Source organism: Ischnura elegans, chromosome 1 (genome assembly GCF_921293095.1).
Source record: "Ischnura elegans chromosome 1, ioIscEleg1.1, whole genome shotgun sequence".
Lineage (NCBI taxonomy): Eukaryota > Metazoa > Arthropoda > Insecta > Odonata > Coenagrionidae > Ischnura > Ischnura elegans.
The window spans coordinates 51,116,220-51,132,915 of record NC_060246.1 but is presented as its reverse complement, the minus strand read 5'-3'; the positions used below and the strand labels follow the sequence as shown (position 1 = coordinate 51,132,915).

The 16,696-nt window shown below is 32.8% G+C and overlaps 1 protein-coding gene across 15 annotated transcripts in view; it reads left to right on the top strand.

Moving 5' to 3' along the window:
• LOC124160140 (cytoplasmic dynein 1 intermediate chain) overlaps positions 1-16,696 on the top strand; it is a 50,902-nt gene that overhangs the window by 14,022 nt on the left and 20,184 nt on the right. For 3 of the 15 annotated variants that reach the window (XM_046535909.1, XM_046535900.1, XM_046535915.1), the window contains exons 6-10: positions 1,686-1,718; positions 4,690-4,710; positions 8,625-8,672; positions 13,142-13,357; positions 14,170-14,326. In XM_046535909.1, coding sequence (XP_046391865.1) covers positions 1,686-1,718; positions 4,690-4,710; positions 8,625-8,672; positions 13,142-13,357; positions 14,170-14,326 — 475 coding nt within the window. Of the gene's footprint in view, positions 1-1,685; positions 1,719-4,689; positions 4,711-8,624; positions 8,673-9,426; positions 9,454-13,141; positions 13,358-14,169; positions 14,327-16,696 lie in introns of all 15 variants that reach the window. The other 12 variants (XM_046535979.1, XM_046535962.1, XM_046535904.1 and 9 more) reach the window with 11 other exon arrangements.

The following is a 16,696-nucleotide window of genomic DNA, read 5'->3' as shown; positions in this document are numbered from 1 at the left end:
ATAATTAAATAAATTGGTTAAATGTGTTGTGAAATGTTTTTCATAATTGTGTCATTAGCGAAATGTTTGCTGAAAAAAATATTAGTTGAGGTTTGGAAATGAGACTTATTTATCAATCCAATTTTTTTCTCATGGCAATTCTAATACACATACCAATCCAGTATTTGCTTCTTTTTTTATGTGTTGCAATGATTCCATGAGCTTATGATCGTAGTATGTGAAGTTTTGCTATAGATACTGAATGAATTGTAAGGTTATTAGTTTGTTTAATTAAAAACTTAACCATAGGTTGTAGCAGATAAGAGGTTACAAATCTTCCTAGTGTACACAGATACTGTTTTACATCAACATCATGTCATCAGTATGCAACTTCAGTTAATATTGATGATGGGTTTTGATGCTATGTAGAACCTCTTTATTTAATATCATCATATATATTATTTAATATCAATAGCATCTTTATAATTAGTGGAAGGTGAAAGTAGTCAGTGCCATTGCCACCTATACAGCTTGATTTTTATGCTTTTGCCTGGGATAATGTGTGGGTGTTCATTATAATGAGATTTTCTTTTTTAAATTTTGGAGTTGCTATGATGTACCAACTCACCTGGATGAAATCCTTAAAAAAAACACATCCAGTTTATGCAGCGGGAAAGAGTCAGATTTAGTTTTTCATGCCTACTATCGACCCTTCATTTTTTAATATCCAAGTCCAATAGTGGCACCACTTTATTTGCTTGAATGATTTCCATCTTATTGCCATTCCATCTAAGAAATTGAGTTTTCAATTAATTATATACTTCACCACATGCAGTGATGTATTTTTCAATCAAATAGGTGAAAAAATTTAAATGCGGAGAATGAGAGGGTGGTGAAGAGCTGCTGGAGCACAGTTGATCATAACATTTGTGGGCTATCATGAAAGTGTGCAAAATTTTCTGTGCAAGGGAATTGACATCAAAACCGCATCATCAACTGGGAAGTAGCGATAGCGACTAACTATGCTTTTATGGCTTGAACACTCACCTCACATGTTTTCCTCTATTCTGTTGCCACACTCACAAGTGAAGTGCTTAAGGTACCTAGTTCTTTCACTTAACAAGGCAGCTTGGAAGTTGCTGCTTGATGGGTATGTCTGTGCTGGGTAGGAGCGTTGCACTACCAGTAACTTCTTAGCTATATGGTGCATTTATTTTAAGAACTTAATGATAATTCATAATAGTTCCAAATTTTATCAAAATTGACACTCTCAGATATTCTCTCAAAATAGTAGTGGTGAAGTTGCACTTCTCTTAACATGCCACCTCTAGTGCCATGCTCTTAGGCTATGTATGCAGTCTTCTGCAAAAGAGTTGTGCGTTTTATGATAGTCTGATTTATATTAACCCATATGATTTTTTTTTATAAAGCATACTTCATGAAATATTTTTTATGTAAATGCTACAAATGAAGGAGGTTTCACATTTTGATTTGAACAGCTGAATGTGTTATGACTAACTTTGTATTATCTGTGGTTCTGCTTAAATGCATTTGGATAAAAAAAATTATGAAACTTTTAGCATACATATCCCTAAATTGTTGTTATCAAAGGAGCGAAATTCATCATAATCATGTTACATTTTAACTTTGAGTGGTAAACGTAAATATGGTCAAATCCTATAAATCTTGCCTCCTTTATTTGCAAGCTTACTTTGAGGATTGGTGGAGACCACGTAAAGGTTGGTATTGTATAAGTATACATTTTTACTCAATGCTAAACAATGTAGCTCTTCTTAGGTACTTTGATAAAAGTTGCGGCCTTGAGTTTTAATTATATTGTTGATAACATTTAATTTTCATTCTAAAATATTCTTTTTCTAAAAAATTTTCACTTGTAAATTAATGTTATCAAACCATTCACTATTTCATTTATAATAGTTTTCTTGTTAGTTGATACATGAGGTGACTTTAATTTTTGAAGCTGTTTGTGAATTTGTCTCTGGTATAAAGAATCTTCGTAAATTCCTCTTTTGCAATGTACTAAGATTATATTTATGGTCAATCTACTTTAAATAGCTACAGATAATTTAAATGCTAATTTTTTGTTCTATTTTAATAAAGATGTATTTACAAAAATAAATGCTGAAGTTAGCAGACGTATTTCTGGTATGGGTTTGGATTTTAATTAGGTTGCATTATTTTTTTCGCTTAGTATTTACTTGCATGATTGAATCGTTTGAAGTTATGATCATTTTGTGTTTTGGCCTTGTAATGCTATCTATTATTACCTTCGGTTGATGGCTATTTCATTGTGTTTTTCTTTTTTGTCAATTGAGTGGCACGTATATAATTCATTTTAAGTGGCTGGGATATCAGTCGAAATAAATTTTAATGCAGTCAATGGTCCTAAGTTTTCATTGATAGTATTTGACGACTAATAAATATTGAGCAACATTAATTTGTTAAGTTTTTAGTTAGTGATTCGTACAATATCCATGGTTAACATTATTTTCAAATCAAAATAGTAGCAATAATAAAATAAAATGTGGCAAATTGTATGGTTATCCAAGTTTGGCAGGGGAGGTCACATTTTAAAACAAATGATAAAATTTTATTTTTCACTTTTAATGAGCATTTTATCTGCTTTATATTCTTACAAGACTTATTGGTGAGGATCTTGAGACTAAAGGAAAATATTATTGGAAACATAATTTTTTAAAATATGTATTTCTTGCATTTTTGGTACTTGAGGATACACACAAAGGCTAATGGTACATTAGAACCTTGCCCAAAATATGTATCTAAAATTTGTTTTTTCTGAGTGTGGCCTGCTAAATAGCTCTAATAATTGCATCAGTTGACTCAGCTCAGGATGGAATTGGCTCAGGCTTTTCAATGCTAAATCACAAGTCAAAGTTTATTAACTTGCTCGTTCAATCTCTTTTTTTGGACTTCCAAATATGTTTTTTTTAATAGTTGCTTCAATATTCCTATTATTTAGCTCTAATGAAGTGGCTTTCTATCGCGATTCCATTAGTCAACATAATTAAGTGCATGTTAAAGGAATGCGATAGAATATTCGTTCAGAGTTCATTGGTTGAATTTTTTCTGTTCTAAACTGGCTATTGAAGTTCTCATTAGGTGTTTCATAATCTCCTGATTTTTATTACTTTGTGTTGTTTTTTATGCATTGTTTATAGAATTGTGGAAACCATGATCTTGAAGATTTTGCTTTACAGCCTGATTGGAAAATGAATTATGATCTTATCATAATGCATACATATATTCTGCATTAATAAAAATTGCTTTCTTCTGGACTTAAGCTGGTGTTGTTATGACTAATGAATGCATTCATTGTAAACTGGATCAACAAATTGGGTGGATCAATCCCAGCATCACATTTATTATCAAATTGGAAATAATAAAAATATTTCCTTGGTTCGAATCTGTGAGTGCATTGGAGGCAGCAGTAATCAATCATCTGTTTGATTAGTTTATTTGCTAATATGTATAGCCTGCACCTGCACATTTTTGCTGAGAAAGAGCTAAAAATCACTTGACCATATTTTAATATTTTTTATTAATTAATTCATTTTACTTGGTCAACATCATTGTAGAAATTATTATAGCGGCTATTTTGAGTGCATATTTTAGGGGCTTACTACTCCATGCAAATATAATGTTACTTGAAATCACTAGCAGTTTAGTTAGGAGTTATAATATGATATAAGAAAGGTATCACAAAGAATAGTTAATTTAGGCAGGGCTAATTTCAAGGCACTAATTACCGTTAGGCTATTGCATTCTTCAAAACCAATGTGAAGGTATTTTTTTTCTAGCTACCTAACCATTATTTTCTTCACTGACTAACTTCCTGCATGTTTTTTCTTTTTTAGCACTAATTTTGTTATTTTTTATCTTAGGTAATTACTTCTGTAGAAATTACTGCATATACTCCTTCAAGAGATGCACCTCTCTTTCAAGCAAGAAAGATAGAAAAAAGAACAATGGGACTTTTTCCTTAATCTAATTGGGAAATTGTAAATTTTAATCAAACTCTTCCAGTATCTCAGGCTTCCACTTGCATCTAATAATTTACATGAGCACAGACAGCGAGTTCCCCTTTTAATATGCTAGTAATCCCTTCTCCCCAGTTGACTCTGAACATCAAGGACATCCAGGTGTCCTTGGGACTTGTAAGGGAAGCAGTTAAGGAGTTTGTGCATTAGAGAGACACCAATTTTTGGCTGCGATTTTGGAGGAAAAGTGCACCTTTTTTATGAGTTTATGCAGTGTTTGGTATTCATTTGATAGTTTTTATTCAGATAATAGTTTTTTATTCTTGCATGTGGGAAGTATTTAATTTGTGCTGAGATAAGACCATACTGTTTTAAGTAAATTTTTGACAAGCCATTGTAATGTTGTAATGAAGCAAGTCATTTTTTTTATCAAGTGATCTTTCATGAGTTTTGTTTACTTTTTGCCTGTATGTACTTGTAATTGTAATGATAATTTTCTTACTTTTAAACTTGATTAATGGTATTGAATGAGCTTTTGTTTCATGAATTTGGAATATAATTAATATTGCCATAATCTCAGTAAATAAATTAACGCTTTTCATATTTTCATTGTAAAATAGAAATTAATCAAATGCAAAAAATGTTTAAGTTTTGCTGAAATTTCATTTTTTTATTTCACTTATTCCTTCAGCACATGCCCTCGGTTATTACGGTAAGTTACGATTTTCAATTTTTCTCATTAACTTAGTGCAATGTTTATTTTGTGTTGTCAAAGTATTGTGAATAGTAATAATTAGCACCATAAAATTTTGATTGGCTATAGTGATTGTTGCTAACACTTTACTTTTTGGATAAAGAAATATTTTTGGTAATGCCTTTCCAGCTATGAAGAAGATATTGTAATATATATTGTTTTGTGAGGGATGTAAATTAATTTTACTTGCTGAAGAGATATAAATACACGCACCTTCCGGGAGTTTCTCCTTAGTAATTTTTGGTGTATTTTAATTAGGTATTACTAATGAAACAAGTGGATGATAGATACAAGATCTGGAAGCACAGGTGTTTAAAATTTAAACTGTAAATGTTTTTAATTGAACATACAGTATTACATCATGTAGGAATATCTAATTCTTTGATTGAACTCGTGCATTTTATAATCTATTTGGTAAAGCATATGATACTTACCTCATATCATGTGTACCATTTTAAACTTGAAGTCTTGTGAGGTATTCACAAGACAGCATGTCCACATCTGTAATTGCCTGAAAAGTTTGAAAATGCTTTTGCCTATAAATGGCATACCTTTATGTATAAAACATGTGAGATATAATAAGGATCGATATCGGGTGTGTGGTGTCTGTTCAATTTCTTCCTCATACATATTGCAGTATTTTGCTTTTATTTTCTAAATGCTTGAAAATACCCTTAATATTTAAAAGCCTTTATCAATAATTCTTCTAGTTTGAATCATTCAAAGTAATTCACATAAGTCAATTTTCGTATTAATGCACTTATTTAAAATTTTCACCTTTATTTGGAAGCCGGTCGCAAGCATTGTTGTTGCACAAGAAATAGTATTTTTATTTCTTTAAATAGTCACAATATGCTGGCCATGAAGGTGAACACAATAGAAATCTGCCTATCTGATGATCAACTAACATTTCTTTGCCTTATCCATCTGTCAGCCTCTCAACTACTGTCTGCCTACTTAAACCCTCTCTCTTCCTTTCTGACCCTCTCCATCCTTTCACTACTGTGTCATCCAATCATCAGTCAATCCAAGAGACATATTTACTAAGCAACCTCTGGTTTTAGGGCTAAAATCCATGAATCCAAATTAAAATTTAAAGTGTAATAGTTTCTAAACAGCCTCAAGTACTTCTATTTACTCATCGATACTCTTTGAATCATCTTCAATAGATAAAGTATCCAGGCTCTCAATATGTATGTTTCACATTTACTTTTCTTAATAGCTGAGTGATCTCTTCCTCACTCTTTTTTTTCTTAGCTCCATCTTGTGGACTTCCCCACTTTAACTTCTTCTCTCTTTTTGCAGTAATGGGGTCAACACAACTTATATAACTAATGAGGCTTTTCTTTATTGACGTTAAAAAAATTGATTCTGTTCCAACTCGAATCATAAGCAATGTCAATGCTACAAATTGCTATTATTGACTAGATCAGTAAAAATTCATTAGGGCATGTCATTTGAGTTATTCTGCTACATGATTTGCATTTCTTAAGATATTAAAAGTGGAGGTAACAGTGTACCAGTCACTGCATTTTTCTTGGCATCTATTTGCTTCTAGGAGGGGGGGGGGCAGACGCCCCCACCTAGAAGCAAAAATTGCAGAAGTCTTTAAGGAAAATCACTCCTGAATTGAAGTAAAAGTATTGAAGAAATTTTCTTTAAACCCACGAAAAATGATGTATATTAGTATAAGATAGGTAACTGAAATAAAACTATTCTTTCAAGGAAATACAGTAGAATCCTGATCTTACAGTTTTTAGGGTGACTAAATTTAAAACACTAAATGAGGACCTGCCATTTTTTTCAGGTTTTAGGATCTGTAATGATTGGAATGGCTTTTTATGCATAAAAAATATTATTTTAAGTAACTAAAAGGTGCTCTATAAAGCAAAAAATTCATTGATTCAATATTCTCTGCCCAATGAAGGTTGAATAATACTTTTCAGGAATCGGCTAAAAACATGGGTAGTAAAAATAAGTAATGAGAGGATGACAATTGTGTTAATGAAATATTTTAAGAAAATTATAATGTACATCAAATTAAAAGCATTCCCACGTGGAATATTATTATGGATATTATTGATTCCATTTTTATGCATATTTCAGTGGTCTCGATGAAATTTTAAAAAATTTTCTGTAAAAGTTACATGTAGGTGACTTTAGCATTTCCAATATATTAAGAAAAGGTGTAAGTAGGTACTCAAAAAATCGTCATTGCATCAATAAAGATGAGTGAAATAAAAGGACAGCAGAAGATTGCTAATCCCGAATTCTAAACTACCTAAATAAATATCTAAATATCTAGTAAAAGGGAGGTTTTCCGGTATTTTGCCAACTTAACGTTTTTTGTTGCCTCTGAGTGCTGACGGGTTAAGTTTCATTATAGCATAGCAATTTTTTAAATAGTTTTACCTTTACTTATGTAGAGGTACTTGAAAGATTGTACTACTTAAGGAGAGTTTGTGGCTTTGAAGGCATGGCATCCTGGCATGGAATCCACACCCCGCCAATCTGATGGGCTCCTCTTTGTCTTCTTCTTCATGTAATCTACTCCCACGTCCTCCTCGAGTATTACGATGAAGAAATGGTGTGATGATATAATAGCCCCATCTTCCAATTGGAGCAGTCATCCCCTCAAACCCAAGACCCATGTGATGCAACCATAATCTAATAATTCAAAGTCCTATTTAATCTTTCCTTAACATCATCTTTCATCTGAAGAAAATGTACCCTTTGGTTAAGATATACCCTTAACCTAAACATTGTAAAACTATCTTACTAGTGGAAATTCCACCCAACCAAAAGCCACACCCTAAGAAGGCGAACACTCATGCTTTAAATCAAGTGAAATCAAGTAAATTATTTGTGCTTGATATTGGATTGCATTGGAACCAATGCCACAGAAAAACCCGATGACATTTCGATACTTACATTAGTAATCACCCTAGTGGGACACTTTATGGCCTCATTTATGGAATTTACTGGTAGGTATGAATTCACACCCTGTCAATGGCTGAATCAGCCTTGAAGTGAATTCATGTCATGCACCAGCAGAATGTGACTTGGTTTGGACTTGGGACTTAATTGCTTATATTCAATTGTTTTGCTGATTCTGCTTCCAAAGCCGACCATTTGCAGTCTGAATACAAACCTGTTAAGATTTTTTTCTGGTTTCCCTTCTGACTATGTGAATTACTTTATTTTTAATTGTAGTTATGGAAGGAGTATAAATTGCACAGCATATTCAGGAATGAGGGTAGCTTTATATCAGTCGGGAAGCCTTGTTGGGCATTATTTTTTGGTTACTTCCTGTCTGACTAGCTGTGGCGTCTTTTTGGGTTATTACAGTAAATTTAAATAGCTTAGGAACTTGGCAGTATTATTTTTTATTTTGCTTGATTGTTGACTTGCATGCATTATGATCATTCCACAGAATGATTTTCTGTAGCTAATAAGACAAAGTTTTGGAGATATTGTTGGTAACATATTTGCTATTGCATGAATTGTATTAAAATACTATTATATTCGTACAGAATGGGTGTTGATTATAGATTTAGTATTATTGCTCAGTACTGAAATAGAATTTGGAATAATAGGAAAATGTGTTTTCAGTGTCCATAGATTGATCTTCTATTTTATGATGAATGTGAAAGTATAACATTTTTTGTCTCTGCATTGGTTTAAAAATCTCTCTTTGGAAATTCTCTTAAAACTTGTGATTGAGAAATAATCTTTAAAATTTTCTGCTTCCATTAAAATAATTCAACTTAATTAAGGAAAGAAAGGGGAAACTGAGTTAATCTCACCTACTTCCATTCAGTCATCAAAAGTGTATCTGATTTCATTTTTCTCTTCCATTCATTCCCATCAAGCCGAGTACAATCTAAACCCTGCTTTAGAATGGGATGACGAGTTCACAGGTAGGTCGGCAGTGCAGCAATCTCCCTTTGAGAAATGCTTGCACATGTATAATTTAAATGTATTGCCTGCCTTATCCCATATGAGTTTACACTTCTTTACCTTTTCCATTGCCCCTTTTTTGTTCCTCTTTTATCCTATTACCAGTAATATCAACAATCAGCAGTTGTCCGATGGTTATGGTTTGGATGAAGCTTTTTTCAATAGTGAACATTTTAATTTTTTTATACCTTGGTTGTTAACATGCATGCTATAGTGTTAAATACTTACTGAAAATATAGAATACTTACATTGGTATATTCCTAAGGTTAATATGTAAACAAACTATACATAAATTAATTATTAAGTTTAGTGTACAAAAAAATGCACTCTTAACTTATTTGCTACTTAGTATCTATTGATGGCATCATTATTCAATTCATGGATGTCAAGATGTGTTCTTATATAAATTTTATTGAACTCACCAACATTAAGCTTAATTCTTTAATAGGTTCTGAAATTATCAGGACTAATTTTGCGAGGAAAGTAACAGGATGTTATATTGTTATTTTTTAATTCATTAGTGTAAGTTTGTGGCTGAAAATATAAAATATTTAAAAGTCCTTAGTATCTCTACTCTTTCACCAAGTTCTCCATGTTTAACTTATTTGTTGATTGATGAAGAATTGTTGCTGGAAAACAAGGTTTTCCAAAATAAATTATTGTAGAGCAATTTTTCCATCCGGTGTGTTTCTTTCTTGCTGCAATGAACTTGAGAACCGGATTTCCAAGACCTATTTCTATGTAAGTCTTATAATACAGCCCATTTTCAATTCTATGTGGATTATTCAGGTTTTTTTTAATAACTCTATTATGTTTTACTCTGAGGTTGTCGGATTAAGCACTGCTCTCAATTCTAATCTTATAAGAAGGATGAAAATTCTCTTTCATTCAATGATGCTTTAAATCAATTATAGGTCTGGGCAGCCAGAGCCACTCTTTATTCTGTAATTGTTACGGGTGTTGCTTGTGATGACATACTTGTCATTTCATCAATTGAAGCTTACGGCCACACTTGCATTTTTTTATTAGCCATTTATTTTAAGAGGGCGATAAATCTGGGAATATCCACCTCCCTGTTTCTTTATCCTAACTTTTTGGATCCCATTGAAGATGGGTGATAGGTAGGACAACACTACTTGGTTATGATTTTTCTGTTTTTAATAATTATTTTAGACTTCAATTTTGCCATGAAATTTACTCTTAATTTTTATTCAGTTTGTTTTTTTATTCTAGATATGAGTGCATTGTGGTTAATATAATATTTTTTATTAAATACTCACTACGAATGTGGCGATGTTGTTTGATGGACATTCATATTTATTTGATGCAAAATAGTGGTTATGAATGTGCCGAAAAATGCATGTGTGACCAAAGGCTTAGACAGTAAAAATTACATTTTGTCTCATGTTTTTTCACATATTGTAGTTGAGGAAGCCTTAATAATAAAAAGATGATAGTATGAAGTGGCTCGCATGCTCCTAGGCCTATGTTAAAGACATGCTTTTATTTATCTATTGTTCATTCTCTCCACCAACCTGAGGGTGATGCATAAAGCAGTTTATTTTTGTTTACATTTCCAACTCTGCTTTAAAATATTAACCAAGCTGTCTATTGGGTAATTTTAATTGCTTCTGGGTTTGTCCTGTGCCAAGTTTATGTGAGGTCTTGCATGATACACCCTAGGAAAGAGTAAAATTTCTTTCAGAATGCATCTGTAAATTTTTAATGTTTGGGCGTTCTAAACATTATTAAGTATCTTGTATCAGTTGGGAGTAAAAGGTGATTGAAGGTTAATTTATGCATGGGACTTTACTTTTGTTGGTGCTTGTCATTATGAATGGCTAATGGTGGGTGATATTCACCATTAGCTGAATTTTATTCATGCCAGTTAATAAAAGTTTATTTATAATGTTGTAAGTTATTGATGAATTAGCCTTGTAATTATAAAATTGTTTGAAGAAGTTTATTTTTTATATCCTTTATGATTGTTGTTATTGTTTTTTTCAAAAAAAAGAGAAACTCATGGAAGCTGCGTTAGCATGGTATTTTAGTGGTTTACTCGTGAAACCTGAGCTAGCTAAATTTGTGCTTTTTATTTTTTGGTTTAGTCCTTAAAATTTTTATTTTTCAATTGAAATCCATTCATTGCTGTTGCTATTTCCCCACATATGTTAGTATGCTCATGCTTACTTGTTATAATACTTTAGGATATGTTTTACTCATGACATTATAGCTGGGAAGGAGGAGTTAATGCATGGAGTTGTCAATGTTGCATGATGAGTGGTAGTCTTGATTGCATCTATCCGCAATAGAATTATTCTTATTTTTAAGAACTTCCTTTTTGTAGCTGCATCATGGCTTCTTTTGTGTATAAAATGGCACTTTTTTAACTGTAGCAATTGTTGGGGCCAATTTTATTTTCACTTCAGTTGTTAATCATATCTTTTAAAACTCTTAAGCTCTTGCTTTTTAATATTTGAAAAAGTTAAATTTTAGAGACTTAAGTTGATTTTGTTATGTTTTTGGCTACAGTATTACGAAATTAAAAGAATAATAATCCATTAACCACTACTGAGTGTGTAAGATTTAGAGTATATTTGCTGTTTTTCAAACCCTGTATAAATTGATACTTTGGATGGAATTACTTTTTGGTGTTACCCTTTAATTAGAGGCTTATGGTAGCTGACAGATTCAATGAATAGGGGTGAATGATATCTTTCAAAAAATATATTGTCTTTATTTTTTAATATATTTGTATTATTATCAGTATACCCATATGAGGCAAAACTTGATCCATTAGCTGCTATAAAAATGAATTAGAGAACTATTTTTATGCTCAAATAGGTACATATAAATAATGTTTTGTACAACTTCTTTATTAATGGAATGCTTCATAAAGTCCAGTATTCTATTATGTTTTGTGTCATTTGCTATCACAATGCAATACTGGATAGCACCCTATCCATATAACTGCAGAGGTGTACTTAGCATTGTTATGTATATTCATGCGTGTAGCATACGTGCATTACACTATTGCTGCTTTTTTTTTGCTTCACATGACATGCGTCCAAGTACCTTCATGTCTTATAGCATAGAATAAAGCTTTTCTCTCCTAGTTTATAAAAATTATATTATTTAAACTTGTTAATGGTGTAATTGTTCAATAGTTTTCATGACATTATCTTATGGTGCAATGTATTTTAAGAGGATCGTTTTTGCTTAACCAAATGGAATTCTTCGTGGGCTGATCATTATTTTCTGAATTTCATAAGGTTGCTTTTTTGTGTATGTTTTCCTGTGAATGGGTTGTAATTGATTAGAAATATATGAATGTTTGAAAATATTAATTGGATATTTGACTATTGGAGAGGGTGGTATTGTTTGGAAGTTTTCTTTTCTTATGGGTGTATTGTTTCCCTTAAGATCCAATTTCATGCTCATTTCGTGAGTTTTTGAATAATTATGATGATGGGTTTTTCAATCTACATTTCCTAACAGTATTTAGCATATTTAGTTTTTCTTCCTAATATCCGAAAAAAATTGGAATTAAATAATACATAGTTGATATGCTGAGGGATGGAGTTAGATTCATCAGAGGGGAAGAAGACTCCCAAGTACTGGCCATACATATTAAAAAAGGGTATAAGGAGTAGGAAAAGGAGAAATAAAAGATTGCTGTATCCCTATCAATGATAATATTCATGGCCAAGGTAATCTAATAATTTCAATGTTAAAATTTCTATTTATGAGTGACAATGAGGTTGGGGCACATTTATTATTCTTTTTAGCTGATTTGTCAAGTTACTTTTCTTGTATCATGGCTGTAGGAAATGTAGATGAGGCTTCTAAAAATCTGGAATTGTGAAGTATATACAGTGTTTCTTTTAATAATAAGAGTAACACTTAAAATGACATTGTTCATAAAAAATTACTTCCTCATGACAAGCTTTTTAGCATTGGGAGTTCAGAGATAAATGCACTTAGGTAGAATTCAAAATTGAAATCTTAAAAATTGTAAGTGAGGAATTCAACCTGCTGCCACCAAGCCTGCCAAGCGAATTTTTTTAAGTTCTTGGAGTTATAAATGAAGACATACATATTTTTTGAGGCAGCTATTTAGTGTCTGTCAATTATGTGCCAGATATTCTGAATGATATAATTTTTTAAGTTAGGTGGGTTTATTTGTGTATTTGAGTATAGCTATCTCATCATACCTATGGGTAAAAAAATATCAATAAAAGCCAGTATGGTAGGTACACACCCCTTGCTTCTTTTAGGCACCACTGCAATGTGTTTGGGTGTTAGTATGTAAATTTGTAGAACTACATCAGTTTTCGGGAGATGGGTTTGGCATTGGCTCCCTTGTATCCCAAGGGAGGCTTTGTCTCCCATTCCCTGGGAGTGGGGCCAGCAGCGTTATTCACCACAGTTATCACTTTTGATGACGTGCCTGGTGGATCGCAAGCGGAGGACGAGGAGGGTGGCTCTCTTGGCGCGCACATTGATGGTGGAGGCCGTGGAATGTACCAGAGCAAGCTGCCTCCTGGCATTCTGCCCCATGGTCTGCCCCAAGTGAAGGAAGTTCAACCAGCCCTCACAGCTGTAGAAGAGGAGGCTGCAGCTGCGAAACAAGCTCCAAAGACAGGTTTGTAATTTTATGGTCCTGCTTGTTTCCAGATACAATTATTAAAAATTGGTTTTAGGCAGGAGATAAATACATTTTCAAGATGGACAAGGCAAGGAATACTTCTTTGTCAATGCTCTCTGAGTCTATTTTTGAGATATAACAGTATTTTATATTTCAGTGTTGTTTTTATTGCATTCCAGAGCTGACTGAAATATCTGTTGATTTTCAGTTGGATGGATCTCGGCAGGCAAATGTTCAAATGCTGGTGTAATTGGCATTTATTTGTTAACTCTCAATTGCATACCTAGCTTCTGTGATTACCCAGTTAGCTGGTTATCTTTGCTTAATATTTACTCCTGCTTAGCAGTTTTAAAAATCTGTATGTTTATGGTGGAATGAAATCATAATTTGAAAGTTAATCAAATACCAAAAAAGAAGTAGAAGTCTGAGCGTAATTAATGCCATTTATTCGTTTGTTTGATGATAGTAACATTTTGCCTGGTGTTTTCCACTCAACATCTTGAATGCCTATTCAGTGACTTTTTCCAAGTGCTTACATATTATCCTTGTTTATCGATTGCTCCTATTGATTATTTAAAAATTAATTAATTAGCACATACAATTGAGAGTTAATTATTTCTTAAATAATTTTTTTTTTGCTGTAAGTTGAATGAGATGTACCTGTCTAAAAAATATGAAGTTTTTTCAACTAATTAACCTTGCAGGGTCTAGGTTAACATGAAGCATGCTTCCATTTCTATGCATTTCTCTTCTCCTCTCATTTTGATTGTTTCCCACTGATAATTGTTCTCTTTACTTGATGTATTTAGTGAGGGAGCTCAGTGAGGAAGAGAAGCAAACTATTATTCTCTCAGAAGATTTTCAGCGCTTTCTAGATCGAACTGGGCGCTTAATGGAGAGAGCACTGGCTGAGCAAGTAGATATATACACGGATTACACTGGAGCATCTAATGGAGAAGATGGGGGGTATGTGTCTACTTTATGAAAAATTATCTTACTTGTTGAAATTATTTTTTTCTCAACTTATCTCTCATATTAGATTGGCTCAAAACTATAGATTTTAAACCATAGTTTGTTCTTGAACTTGGGTGGTAGAAATGAAGAAGTTTATACCATACAAACTTCTGGGCTTCTCCTTATTCACTCTTTACTTCCTCTCGTCTTACGTCCATACTGCAAATACCATAATCTTTTTTGGATGACCTTTGAAGCCAAAATTTTGGTATGCGAGGATTTTTAACAGCTCATTTAGGCATTATTTCGCTGGGGCGACAGAAAACATAACCTTGGAAAAATTCTAGAAAATCTTCTGTTTGAGAAAGATGTTCCGAAGTTGATAATTCCGGATTGACGATCATCTAATATTAATATCTAATAAACAGCATTGCTCATTATCAAAACTTATTATTCTTTATTGACATATCTATGTAATGAGCACATACTACTCCCACTCCTTTGAATAAAATTGGCTTGCGTACCGCAATCTTCTCCTAAAGCAGTTCTCTGACAAGTTGTATAAGTGAGGTATTTTATCTCATTGGCCTGGAAAAATACGTTTCGTAACCGAGGTCTTCACATAACTGAAAAGTTTCATAACTGACGTTGGAAATACATGGGTTCATATGGGGTTATTCATCTGACCAAAAAAAATTGGTGTATAAGTGAGGTCATCGTATAATTGAAGGTCGTATAACTGAGGTTCTACTGTACTTTGAGAACCAGAATTTAGAGTTGAAGCCATAAACTTAATGAATTTACATGGTAATGACATGGTAGTTGATTGGATATATTTGTTGTAGCTTATGCATACTATTTTATAAAATAAAAAAATTCTCGCTAGAATCACCTGTAGTAATGACTCAGTTATGGAAGGCGTGTGCCTTAGGGTGGGCCGAAATAAGGTTTATTTTCCTGATCAAATTTACCCTATGCAGGGAAGTTGCAAAATGAATAAAAAAAATTTTCAAATCAGATTATATTAACCGTTGCTGCCCGAGCTCTAAAGTTAAAATTTTTGAGAAAAATGAGGATAATTTTAAAATCAAACCGTTGTGAAGACTAATTTTATGCAAAAATGGAATAATGAATAATATAAAAGAGTGTATTCATGTTTATAGTTTACAAAAATGAAATTTCAAGTTTATTTGACAAAATCTATGGCTCACACAATGTGTAATGGTGCGGCGGTATTACCCAAAGTTTATTGCCCACTTAAAATCCCAGTTTCCAAATCAATTCAAGCAAAAGGCATGAAGTAATAATGAATTTGTGGGTCCAGAATAGCCAAAAGTTAATATAACACCAAAGTCTCGGGAAGGAGAGGAGCTGCTGGTGATGGCATGGGTGGGTAGTGGGGCGCTTAGGTCGCACGGGCCATACAGCCTGCACTTCGACTCCAACTGACGGCTATATTGCGACTGACCACTGGTGAGTCTACTGGTGACTGAGTAACTGCGTCAAGTAAGTGAGTGTGTGAGTGCCAATAGCATCTCCACCGTGCCATTAAATAGGGAAGTGGGACCAGGATGTTTTCCTCGAAGAGGAAGGGGAAAAGGAAGGTTAGGCATTCCTGAAAGTGAAAACTGTGCAAATTCTGAGGCATAGTTTGTCATAGCTGGCTATTCTGATATGTCACACAACAACATGTTTATGCATGTTTTGGAAATGGAAATCTTCCATTTCTGGATCACTACAAATGCCTGTAATAAATACAGTCTGATTCGGATTTAACATCTTTGGATTCAATGTTTTTCTGCATTCAGTGTTTATATTTTTTGGGTCCCGATTAAGACAATGTAAAAATTAAGGATGACCTCAAAATCCAAAATGTGCACACAGGAGGCTTTTTAAAGGCTCATAAATCCCTCGTTTCGCCGAGGCAACAGAAAACGTTAAGTTGGCAAAATTCCAGAAAACCTCCATTTTACTAGATATTCGGTAGTTTAGAATTCGGGATTAGTGAACTTCTGCTGTCCCTTTATTTCACTCATCTTTATTGATGCAATGACGATTTTTCGAGTACCTACTTACACCTTTTCTTATTATATTAGAAATACTATAGTCACCTACATGTCACTTTTACAGAAAAAATTTTAAAATTTCATTGAGACCTCTGAGATATGCGTAAAAATGGAATCACTAATGTCCATAATTATATTCCGTGTGGGAATGCTTTTAAGTTGATTTATATTATAATTTCCTTAAAATATTTCATTAAAATAATTGTCATCCTCTCATTACTTATTTTTACTACCCATATTTTTAGCTGATTCCTGAAAATTATTATCCAACCTTCATCAAAAACATTGCATCGTTTTGAATGTTCAATATTGGGGG